The 12,872-nt window shown below is 44.1% G+C and overlaps 1 protein-coding gene and 1 non-coding gene across 2 annotated transcripts in view; one reads left to right on the top strand and one right to left on the bottom strand.

Moving 5' to 3' along the window:
* vash2 (vasohibin 2) overlaps positions 1–12,872 on the top strand; it is a 59,955-nt gene that overhangs the window by 13,219 nt on the left and 33,864 nt on the right. Inside the window, exons 4-7 of the mRNA XM_042504087.1 lie at positions 77–133; positions 376–450; positions 6,559–6,796; positions 6,902–7,045. Of these exons, the coding sequence (XP_042360021.1) occupies positions 77–133; positions 376–450; positions 6,559–6,796; positions 6,902–7,045 (514 nt within the window). The remainder of the gene's footprint in view (positions 1–76; positions 134–375; positions 451–6,558; positions 6,797–6,901; positions 7,046–12,872) is intronic.
* trnat-ugu lies at positions 1,553–1,625 on the bottom strand. The gene has a single exon. It is a non-coding gene; the product is annotated as a tRNA-Thr (tRNA).

The following is a 12,872-nucleotide window of genomic DNA, read 5'->3' as shown; positions in this document are numbered from 1 at the left end:
AGGAATCAGTGTGACACCAACTTCAGGAGCATGTCAGTCAATACAAAACTACTGCTGTCCCTAACTTTACTACCAGATACAACCACACAGGAACCCAATTCTTTGAAATCAAGAAGAGTCGTCCGCTGTGTGGGTAAGTGAAAGGACATGCAGCAGTATTGTTATTTACCTCTTGTTCTTATAACCTGATAATGTCAACTCGTCCCTTGTTTTTCTCTTCTTCCCCTCCTATTCATCGTCTCCCTGCTCTTCTCTCTCTCCTCCCCCCTGCTGCTCCTCTTTCCCTCTGCCTGTGCTCTGCTCCTCCTCTTACCACTTGTCCTCTTCCTTCCCCTTCCTCTTCTCCTTCTCCTCCTCATCCATCTCCTCCTCCAGGTTAATGGAGACAGCAAGAGAGATGATCAGAGAGTCTTTGCCAATCAAATGCCTCGAAGCCGTCATCTTGGGAATGTATCCTTTCCTTTTCACCAGGCCAAGAGGTTATTTTGTTATCTGTGGGTGAAATCAATGAGACATGTTGCTCTAATGTCCTAATGCCTCCCCACCAGCGTCACCCTTTCCAGCTCTTACTGAACGGTGTTGCTTGGCAACAAGCCCTCTTCAAAGTTTAACCCCCCACCACCATACACATACACACACAATTCATAAGCTTAGTATCATCCGGCAGAGCTAAAGTATTAAAGCAGCCGTCTGTAATTTTTGCAACAGCTTCGACATTTGGTTGTTTGGTAATATACGGTTTGAAATGAGAAATTGTGTCTGAGTATTCACTTGAGGACAAATGCTGATGATCTCATTCGAGAACAAAGACACATTTATCAAATCACTAGTTGCTTTTAATGATTATGTCTTGATATGAAGTAGAGCTGGATGATATGGCTTATAAATCAGTCAAGTTACTGGGGTGGACTGAATCAAAGGTCTGGACCTCACAATATATCATAGTTAAGTTTGAAAAAGAAAGAAAAAACACCCATGTTGTACCGCTGCAACAAAATAGTGCTCGAATTAGCTTTCAAGTGCAATTTCTAGGCTCTGTCCAAATATAATCACCCACATTGCAGGATGTAAAGTAGCTGATATGTGGTATGTAGTGTGGACAGTTTGGTGCAACAGATATCTGATGGTTTTGGCATGTCAGCCAAAACCACTGAGAGATTTCTCAGTGTTTCCATGAATGGATGGTCCAGTTTCACATGTGCTAGTTTCACATTGGCTTTTCTCTCCTGTGGCTGTCAGGGTGGCAGCTGACAGTGACTTTAATTGAGACTGGCTTTAGCCTCTAGATGAAAGGAGGAGAGAGGGAGGGATGTGGAGAAAGTGGCAAGGGCTCGATGGAAAAATTATATAAAGGAGAAGGAAAAAGACATGTGAGTCAGAGGGAGTGAGAAAAAGAATGAAGTGAGGAGTCAAACTATTAACTGTGATTTTCTGCTGCTTTGTGCCCTTTCATGAGCCACACACTGTCATCTACATATTAGCAAGAGACAGTGTGTGTCTGTGCAGTGTCACCTTTCACCAGGTCCCGAGGTCATTCGTCTTAAAAGCTGTCAGGCCCCAGCAAGAATTGAACTCGCGACCCCTGGTTTACAAGACCAGTGCTCTAACCACTGAGCTATGAGGCCTTGCATGCTTATAGCAAGCAATGATCAACATTTGAAACCCTGATGACAGGGAAGGACACACCCTGTTTAAATACCAGGTATTGTCAAGATAATGTGACACCACCCTAACCTATTGACTGTCAGTTACTCAATGTTTGCATAGTCCTCTCTGGGCCCCAGAGTCAGTTTAAAATGTCCAGAAACATGCCATCACTTATGAAATGCTGTGAAAAATCTCATCTCTGCTGTCTGTAGGAAAGGAAAACTGGAAAAAAAACTATCTCTTCCAATATGATTTTAAGTCACAATATGTTGTTAGCCCTTTTCTACTCATTCACCTAAACAAATAATGTTCTACAAGGTTCCTACGGTCATGAAAAACCAGGAAAAATCACGTTTTCCAGGTCTAAAAGAAAAGGTCATGGAATAAGTAAAAATAACTGAGATTTGTTTGAAAAGTCATTGAATTTTTTAACCCTTTGAAACCAGTGTAGATTGGTTTGATTACCTTTAAAAATGGTTTGATTTCTTTCAAAAATAGGAAGAAGGCAATGAGCAACTTACAAGAAAAAATTACCCCAAACTTGCAACTAATTTGTAAAAAGTACAAGAAAATTACCTGAACATAAGAAATAAAAAGGAAAGTTCTAAAAAACAATAACAAGCAAGTAAATGACCTGAAAAGGTGCGTCAAAAGTAATTATTTTGTAACATATTTCTAAATATATAATTATGATAATTACAAATATAGTTTTCTCCACATTTTCCTTAACTTGTTTTAAATATAATTTTCTAAAACTGCTAAATTCTTGAAATTTGCAGGATATTTCTTGCCAGGTGCTTGGTACCTTTTTTTCCATGATTTCAAAAGAAATCAAACCAATTTGCTGAGCGCTCACAACATCTGTGGAAGGCATCTGAACGCAGCACAAGAAAATCAATGTCTATCTAGATTTCAAAGGATTAAAAATCCTTAAAACAGCCTTGGAAGAGGGGGTGTCTGGTGGCTTAGTTGGTAGAGCTGGCACCCCATATACAAAAGCTGTGTCCTCATTGCAGCAGTCATGGGTTCAAGACCAGCTTCAGTCCTTTGCTGCACATCATCCCCTCTCTCTCTCCCTTTCACAGTCTATTTGTCCTATAAAATAAAGGCACTGATAAGGCCCCAAAAAAATATAAAAAAAAAAAAAAAAAACATTGGAAAAGTCTTGGAATTTTGGGTTATGAAATTGTTGTTATGTAACCTTATGAAAAACGTAGTTTATGACGCTGTCGATGTAACGTAGCTCTAATGTGCGTAGATGTTTACCAACTTTTTGTGTACCATCATTGTTTCTTCGTTTTTTCTACGCATCTCATCGCTCCCTTCATGTGTGCCAGCTCGCTGAAATGAAGTTTGAATCTAATATGTTTAAAAATCGCCAGGCAAGTGGAGCAAGAAAAAAACAGAAACTTCTTCAGATTTTGTCCATGAAAATGTGTGGGAATCCTGGTTCTAAATAATGGATATATCTAGTACTAAAATCACTGTTGTCATTAATCAAGAGTGTGACAGTGTTAAGAAAAGACAGACAGCTTAGAACGAAAAAAGCAACGGGGAAAGAGGGATGAATAGCAGCTGTTGTCGCTTTCGGCAGTTGGAGCTGTCTGTCTACTTGTCTGGCTCGGGTCTGTCCTCTGCCGCTGGTTCCTTTCCTTTCCTGTTAACAGTGATCTGAATTCTCTCCAGGATATTCGAGGTTTATCTTGGGTCACACCAGCTCTTTGTGTGGGTTTGTGTGTTCACGATGTGTGTGTTTGACTTTGTGTCTCATTGTATCACCCATCACCGAGCAGTGTTCTGCAGAACAAGGCTAGTGTACAAAGCAGCCTAGAGTTGAATAATAATTAGAGTACAGACTTATTTCTAGCAAATTTTAGATAGACAACATGGCCAAAGTATGTGAACACATGAACGTTACACCCATATATGATTGCTGAATCTCCAATTCCCAAACAGTGGAATTTGCCATTCAACCACAACAATGTTAGTCAGGTTGGCTACAAATGTTGGGTTATAAGGTCTGTTTTGTTCCAGTTCTCAAAGGTCTTGGATGGGGTTGAGATCAGGTAACTGTGTAGGCCAGCTCACTATTTATTATCTAAAATATAATTGTTTTTCTGCAGCTGTTCCTTAATTGGAACTAGGAGGCCTAACACAAGCTATAAGAACAGCCCAAACTTGTGTTCACATACTTTTTTTGTTTTAAAGGTTATTTTTTTGGCATTTTTGCCTTTTATTAGATAGGACAGAAGATTATAGCATGAAAGGGGTAGAAAGAGGGGATGACATGCAGCAAAGGACCATGAGCTGGAATCAATGGAAGCAATGCTGCTGCAGCAAAGACACTGCCTTCATACATGGGGTGCCTGCTTTATCCACTGATCCACAGGACACCCTGCATCCACATACTTTTGACCATATTTCAAGACCAATCCCCAAAGTGCTACTGAAGAAACTCGGAAAACTGGAGTTTGCTTATGATTAAGATGTGGAAAGCTCATGGCTCTAGGTAAAAAGGCACCACAAATAAAGAGGATTATGCCTTTTCCAGTATTTTCTTATCTGGAATCTTGCTGCTTTGAAATGTAGCAACGACGGAAAAGAGGAGCAAAACTCGAGAGAGGAGAAAGGAATGGGGGGGTGGCAGTGATATGGGGATGGAAAAAGGGAAGTGAAAGAGTGACTTTGAAAACCACCTGATTAGCTCTGTAATATATCCATAGATACGGTTTCTCACTTACCTCTGCCTCTCAGACATTAAACAGTAAATTCTAGTATTTGAAATGTAAGAGAGTATTAAAGCCAGTCTGTCAATAATTAGAGAGGAACAGGGCAGGGCATCATTTGCATCTACAAAATCAGTGTGCAGTCTTCATGTTTCTGTTACTGAGATGAATAGGAGTATAATAATAACTAGAAGATCTCAAGAACATTTTAACTGTTATTTTTTGGCACAAATGCTAACTTTGAGTCAAAGACAAACTGATTAGGATTTATGGTCAAAGGTCAAGGTCCCCCAAGGTCTTGAGATTTCACATTCACAAGAATGTGATGGATGTAATGACCTTACATCCATCACATTCTTGTGAATGTGAAATCTCAAGAATACTTCTGACAATTTCTTCACATTTGGCACAAATGTCCACTTGGACTCAAGAATAAACTCATCAGAATTTGGAAGTCAAAGTTCACTGACAACTTACAAAATGTTTTGGGCCGTAACTCAAGAATTCATGCGCCAATTATGACAAAAATTTCACACAGATGTCTAATAAGGTATATTTACAAAGTGATGACATGTTAGATTCAAAATGTCAAAGGTCAACTTTATTGTGACATCATAATGTTGCAAAAACATTCCTTATTCAATTATTCAAGGTCATAACTCTAACAGAAGTAGAAACATTTGATCAGCTATTGAATTGGTGACACTAATCTTGGGTGTTCACCTTGAAACTGTGCTGGTTGTATAGATCTTCTGTGCTGCTGAGGTGATGATGTGTGGAGATTTAGACCTTTAACAGGGCACATCATTTAGAAACTGGCAACGGCTACGCAGAAGGGTATTCAGTGTCTTGCTTAAGGGCAGGTTTTGTTGCTTCGCTACACAGTAGTCCAGTCTACCTTCTTCAGGTCTCTTGTGTTCTGCTTTAATTCTGTGGGCTTATCTACAGAATTGCGACACACATCAGTTGTGCTGATACACATTGGTATGTATGTGTAGATCAGTGGTCTAGTTGTGTTGATGGCCCTTAGTGAATATTTAATGAAAACACAGCAGTGCTGTGGCATCAAGGCTGCTGAGGTGAAGGGCAGGCACACTGGCCAATGACAGGCCTCGTGGACAGAACAGAGCAGATGGTGGGATTCTGGTCGAAAAAGATAGAGCCCAGATCGGTGTGTGTGTGTGTGTGTGTGCTTGTGTGTGCTTGTGTGTGCTTGTGTGTGATTGCACAGATTGCTGCAGTTGGATTCCTGTCAGTGTTGAACTCTGTGAAGCTGTGCAGTCCACAGCATGAGGGCTGACTAAATATAGATCTCATTCAGTTATCATTTGTAGACCAGTTTTGGGGGGAAATGAGCACAAAATGTGAAATCACAGAAATTTTTACAAATGTTTTTTCCATTTCCGAAGAATTTTTAGCTTTCTGATTAGTTAAATGTTTCCATATCAGTTCTGTGTTACGTTACGTTGTTTGTCATCAATTGTTTGACAAAACTCCTTAAAGTTTCCTCTGTTTAACCTTAAAGCTTATGTTAAAATCTTGAAAATGTTCAGAAAAAAATCTATACACATATGCATATAATGTAAATTACAACTGGCATCATTTAAAGAAGAGTAGAGAAAGAATGAGAGGTGGAAACTTTGGGGAGGGTAAAGAGAAAAGAATAAGGAGGTCAAAGGTCAAGAGATGCAGAAAATCTCTCTTTACATCCCAGAGAGTTGCAAAGTTAATCACACACATACCCTGAACATGAGTCATTCTCTCCTCGGGTTTCTGATGGCACCAGATAACTCATCCATCTCTCCGTCTTTGTTTTTCTTTTCAAATTCAGTCAGACGTAGAGCTGCACTAACTTTGGCACTCACAGAGCCATTGTTTACCCCGTGGCATTTTCATAGTACTGGCCTTCTGAGAGTCAGACTGCATCTAATTTCACATGACTCAAGCTGCTGTGCTGCCTCTGCTGAGACAAATCCAAACAAATACACTTTCACTTACTCTCTCGGGTTTGTGCTCAAATGTTGTTTTTTATTTCAGGTCTGTCGTCAAATGTGCAGCTCCGATGATGCAGTCAGAGTGCATTTAGATTAGTTCATCCAATAAATCGCATAATAAAACTCTACGTATGGCACCAAGAAGAATAAGACCCTCCAGAAACCTTCCTTAACTCCGGTGTGTTGACCAGCTACCTGACAAATGGGCTGACATCTCTGGAGCGTTTCCCCATCAGCTTTAAGACCCAGTTTTCGGGACACTGCTTCCACCATGTTGTGCTGGGTGTCTACTGCAACGGCCGCTATGGGTCACTTGGCATGAGCCGTCGTCAGGACCTGATGGACAAACCACTGACACACCGCACGCTAGGGGAACTGGTGGCCGAGTTCGAGAGCTCCTACAAGAGATACCAGCACACACTGAAGAAGGTAAGAAAAGGGGTGGAGGACTGAGAGGATGGAGATGTGTTCTGGAGGTGGTAGAGTAGCAGAATCAGTAAAGATTTGTTAAATTTTAACCACAACTTTTCCCAGGTAAAGATCGGCCTGTATGTGCCTCACGACCCACACGTCTTTCAGCCGATCGAATGGAAGCATCTGGTACTGAATGCCGCTCGACTGGGAGCTCAGGAGATGAGAAAGGAATTGGAGAAACATGGCCGGGACATGAGGATGAAGGTACATACTGTGTGTACAAAGACATGCTGTAGACTCTAGGGTTTGCCGCTAGTTCCTATGCTTCCGTGCCGGCTGGCATTATGTTTTTGGGTTGTCTGCACATACATCCACCCCGTTCTTGTGAACATGATATCTGAAGAACACCTTGAGGGAATTTTTTCAAATTTGTCACAAAACTGATTAGATTTCGATGGTCATAGGTCACCCCTCCCTGAGCTACCACCTTATTGTGGTGGAGGGGTTTGCGTGTCCCAGTGATCCTAGGAGCTCAGCTGTCGGGGGCTTAGGTAGGGTCACCCATGGCAAACAGGTCCAAGGGGAGGGACCAGACAAAGTGTAGCTCACCGGACCCTTATGATGAAAAAGAAGAATGGTTCAGAGTTTCCCACGCCCAAACGCAGGTCACCAGGCCCCCCCCTGGAGCCAGGCCTGGGGGGGCCACCAGGCAAGTGCCTGGTGGCCGGGCCTTTACCCATGGGGCCCAGCCGGGCACAGTCCGAAGAGGCGACGTGGGACCTCCTGCCCATGGGCTCACCACCCATAGGATAAGGGTCAGGTGCCGTGTGAGTTGGGCAGCAGCCGAAGGCGGGGACCTTGGTGGTCCGATCCTCGGCTGCAGAAACTAGCTCTGGGGACGTGGAATGTCACCTCTCTAGTGGGTCCATAATGAACACCATGTTCAAGCATAAGGTGTCCATATGCGCACTTGGCATCAGGACACCCTAGGCCGCAGTTCGATGATCGACTTTGTAGTCGTATCATCGGACTTGCGGCCATATGTCTTGGACACTTGGGTGAAGAGAGGGGTGGAGCTGTCAACCGATCACCACCTGGTGGTGAGTTGGCTCCAATGGTGGGGGAGGACGCCGGTCAGACCTGGCAGACCCAAACGCATTGTGAGGGTCTGCTGGGAACGTTTGGCAGAGTCTCCCGTCAGAAGGAGCTTCAACTCCCACCTCCAGGAGAGCTTCATCCATGTCCCGGGGGAGGCGGGGGACATTGAGTCTGAGTGGGCCATGTTCCGTGCCTCCATTGCTGAGGTGGCTGACCGGTGCTGTGGCAGTAAGGTGGTCGGTGCCTGTCGGGGCGGCAACACCCGAACCCGCTGGCGGACACCGACGGTAAGGGATGCCGTCAAGCTGAAGAAGGAGTCCTGTCAGGCCTTCTTGGCCTGTGGGACTCCGGAGACAGCAGACAGGTACAGACAGGCCAAGCGGAATGCAGCTACAGCGGTCGCTGAGGCGAAAACCCGGGCATGGGAGGAGTTCAGTGAGGCCATGGAGAACGACTTCCGGACGGCTTCGAAGAGGTTCTGGACCACCATCCGGCGTCTCAGGAGGGGAAGCAGTGCTCTGTAAACACTGTGTATTGTGGGGACGGGGCGCTGCTGACCTTGACTCGGGACATTGTGGATCGGTAGAAGGAATACTTCAAAGACCTCCTCAATCCCTCCAACATGCCTTCCGATGAGGAAGCAGTGCCTGGGGACTCAGTGGTGGGCTCCTCCATCTCTGGGGCTGAAGTTGCCAAGGTGGTCAAAAAGCTCCTCGGTGGCAGGGCCCCGGGGGTGGATGAGGTCCGCCCGGAGTTCCTCAAGGCCCTGGATGTTGTGGGGCTGTCGTGGTTGACATGACTCTGCAACATTGCGTGGACATCGGGGGCAGTGCCCCTGGACTGGGAGACTGGGGTGGTGGTCCCTCTTTTTAAGAAGGGGGACCGGAGGGTGTGTTCCAACTACAGGGGGATCACACTCCTCAGCCTCCTTGGTAAGGTCTATTCGGGGATACTAGAAAGGAGGGTCCGCCGGATAGTCGAACCCCGGATTCAGGAGGAGCAATGCGGTTTTCGTCCCGGTCGTGGAACTGTGGACCAGCTCTGGACCCTTGGCAGGGTTCTTGAGGGTGCATGGGAGTTTGCCAAACCAGACCACATGTGCTTTGTGGACTTGGAGAAGGCATTCGACCATGTCCCTCGGGGAGTCCTGTGGGGGGTTCTCCAGGAATATGGGGTTTCGGACCCCCTGATATAGACTGTCCATTCCCTGTATGACCGGTGCCAGAGCTTGGTCCGCATTGCCTGCAGTAAGTCAAACTCGTTTCTGCTGAGGGTTGGACTCCGCCAGGGCTGCCCTTTGTCACCGATTCTGTTCATAACTTTTATGGACAGAATTTCTAGGTGCAGCCAGGATGTTGAGGGGGTCCGGTTTGGTGACCTCAGGATTGGGTCTCTGCTTTTTGCAGATGATGTGGTCCTGTTGGCTTCATCAGGCCGTGACCTTCAGCTCTCACTGGATCGGTTCGCAGCCGAGTGTGAAGCGGCCGGGATGAGAATCAGCACCTCTGAATCCGAGGCCATGGTTCTCAGCCGGAAAAGGGTGGAGTGCCCCCTCCAGATCAGTGACGAGATCCTGCCGCAAGTGGAGGAGTTTAAGTACCTCGGGGTCTTGTTCACGAGTGAGGGAAGGATGGAGCGGGAGATCGACAGGCGGACTGGTGCGGCGTCTGCAGTAATGCGGACTCTGCACCGATCTGTCATGGTGAAGAGGGAGCTGAGCCGAAAGGCAAAGCTCTCGATTTACCGGTCGGTCTTTGTTCCTACCCTCACCTATGGTCATGAGCTTTGGGTAGTGACCGAAAGAACAAGATCGCGGGTACAAGCAGCCGAAATGCACTTTCTCCATAGGGTGGCTGGGCTCTCCCTTAGAGACAGGGTGAGAAGCTCGGTCATCCAGGAGGGACTCGGAGTAGAGCCAGATGAGGTGGCTTGGGCATTTAATTCGGATGCCTCCTGGACGCCTCCCTGGTGAGGTGTTCAGGGCACATCCCACCAGTAGGAGACCCCGGGGAAGACCCAGGACACGCTGGAGAGACTATGTCTCACAGCTGGCCTGGGAATGCCTCGGGATCCCCCGGGAAGGGCTGGACAAAGTGGCCTGGGAGAGGGAGGTCTGGGCTTCCCTGCTTAGGCTGCTGCCCCCGCGACCCCACTCCGGATAAGCTTCAATTGCCATATCTCAGGAAGAGAAGGGGATACTGATACTGAATTGGTGACACTAATCTTTGGTGTTCACCTTGAAACTGAGCTGATTGTATGGATATTCTGTACTGCTGGGGGGAAGATGTGTGTGAAGCATCCATGTTTCCACTGATGAGTGGATGTAAACTGTAAGGGTTCGTATAGCTCGTTCGTATAGCTCGTATAGTTCGTATAACTATGAGGCAGTAATGTAATGGAAACAAAATCCAACTATTAAGTGTTATCCTCTGAAGTTTCTTCTCTCATGCCAACATAAGTAACACTCAACATTTGATCATGCTTGATGTTCAGAACCTGAAAAAAGATAACATTAAAAAGGTTAAGGTTCAGGGTTTCCTCCAGACCACCTGCTTTATCAAATTACATTATGCACTCCATATTTTTAATAATAATATGGATGTAGGTACAAAAAGCATCAGTGAAACAAAAATTAAATCCCCCTTATAAATAACAGTATCCCCTTTATGAACTTCCATGCAGTTTTGAGAGTAAATTAGTGTGCAGCCTGAGGCAGGAGAATAAACTTGGCAACCTGCAGCCAGAGGCAGATGAAAATAAAGACTGCACTCAAACCATAAAACAAATCAACAAGGATGGTAACAGCTGAACACCACAGGGTGAAAATGGACTGTTTTGGGTTCATGAGCCAGTTGCCAGCCGTGAGGCAGAAGCAAAAGAGTTCTTAGTGCTACAACTAATGGAGTGTTGATTTGCCAAAAAAAAAAAACAAAAACAATACAAACATGTCATTTCATAGTTGAATACAAAAGAGCAAAATGTCTTTCAAAATCAGATCAAGGGGGTCCAACATGACCTCCCATGAAGTAGTGAAATATCAATGTGAATAAAAACACAAAATCATGAAGTGTGTTGTTAATGTTTGAGGTCACGTGTATTACATGTGCTGCCTATTAGTCAGGTCCAAACTGAATTAATATTTCTTCTAACTGTGACTCAAACTTAATTTAATTTATTCAACTGAGAAGAGCTAATACAGTAACTAGTGCTACTGCTCAGCCACAAAATTCCTGCCTGCTTAAATGCTTCTGTAGCAAAGTTATATTCATATTTTATGTTTTCATATATATTTTCCTCACCTTTTTATCATCTCCAAATGTATTAGATCATTTTAGTCAGAAGTAATTTATAATCTCAGTGCCTCTGTCTAGAAAGACTTGAGGTTGAAACAGCAAGTTATCTTGCTCTCCGTTGTGATGATCCTGGTAGCTTAACTCAGAAAAAAAAACCAATCACGGACCATTTTTCTTTTGAGAATGAACAGGGGAAACACCTTTATTATATATTTCCATGAAACCAGAGATGGATGTAGTTTCCCTCTCGCTGAACATGGAATATAAACTGTCAGGAATAATTTAGGGCATGATGGGGAAGGAAGGAATGTGAGTATGTGTGTGTGAGGAAGAGGAGGAGACACAGAGAAGAAGTGGGTTGCATGAGGTTAAATGTTTTATGAACCCCCAGTTTTTATTTGTAGTTTTCTATTGGTTGACTTTTTGTTTTCTTTTCCCATTTTTCCATATTTACTCCAGCACATTCAACCACCATGAAAGTGGTGGTTGAATTTGTGTGTGCGTGTGGTTGTGTGCGAGATGCCGGTGTTGGATAGTGGTATGTGGACTGCATTGCATGTCAGCAAGAAATGTAGGTCAGCGAGTTTGCAGCTGTCACACACACACATGTACATGGAAACACAGACACACTGACAGTCAGACACTGGTCAGCTGTGTTGTGGTTTGTGAGACTTAATATAAGTTTAGTATAATCTCTGCTGTACTCCAGAGAATGTAAATTTATTATAGCTATGTATGTATGTGTGTCTGTGAATGTGTGTGTGTGCGTACATGCGCGTGCACTCAAGTCAATCTATTTTTATAAGGACTCAGTTGAGTTTTAGACCTTGACAGTGAAGTCATTTTGTTTCTTGAGACTTGAAATGTGTATTTTCACCGTGAAGAACTTATAGTAACACACCGCTAGACTTCTGTGTTAAGAAGGATCTAAGATATACATTTTAATGGCTGAAAAACAAACATTTAAGTCACAATAAAGCATAAAGGATATGTGAGATAGGAAACACACACAGACACTCATATATCTACCAAATTACGTGACTAACATGACCAGCTGTGGAATATGAGCCATTTCCTGGCTCCTGCTTTGTCCGGGAAACTTGCCGTCCGTGTTCTTCCTGCAGTTTTCCTCACCCACTGTGTTGTTAATGATAGCTTCATGTTGCCTCATGAAATACCTCATGTGTAGCTTTAAATTGTGTTTTCTGCATGATTCATTTGCCACAGCAGTTTTTTGAGATTACACATTTGGAGTGTTTTTCTGGGGTCCCATTCGTCACAGTTGCACTTTCTGCCCTGCAGCTTAGTAGCAGCAGTGGTTGTCGTCATGCTAGCATAGTTTCTGTACACTGGAATGCCTGGAGGAGTTCAGTAGCTTTATGTGAGGGTCTATCTGGGTGTAAATAGAAAAGCAGCATGTGTCCTGAACTGAAAACATTACTCAACATTACTCCATTAATTTTGTTTGGTTCGTCTGTTTACTGGTGACAACACTGACTCTGAAATTCTTTATGACGAGCTGCAAAGAGTGGTTGATAAATTGATAAGATGATTTACAAGTGTGAGGATTTTTTGCTTTTTTTGTTTAAACTGAATACCTTTTGGATTTTACTATTGAACAGAAAAAACAAGCAATTTGAAGAAGACGCCTTGGGCTATGAGGAATTGTGATTTGCATTTTATCACAATATGGCATTTTG

The sequence above is a fragment of the Plectropomus leopardus genome, chromosome 16 (genome assembly GCF_008729295.1).
Source record: "Plectropomus leopardus isolate mb chromosome 16, YSFRI_Pleo_2.0, whole genome shotgun sequence".
In the NCBI taxonomy this organism is placed as follows: domain Eukaryota; kingdom Metazoa; phylum Chordata; class Actinopteri; order Perciformes; family Serranidae; genus Plectropomus; species Plectropomus leopardus.
Note: the sequence above shows the minus strand (reverse complement) of the source record. Positions and strands in the feature narration are given on the sequence as shown.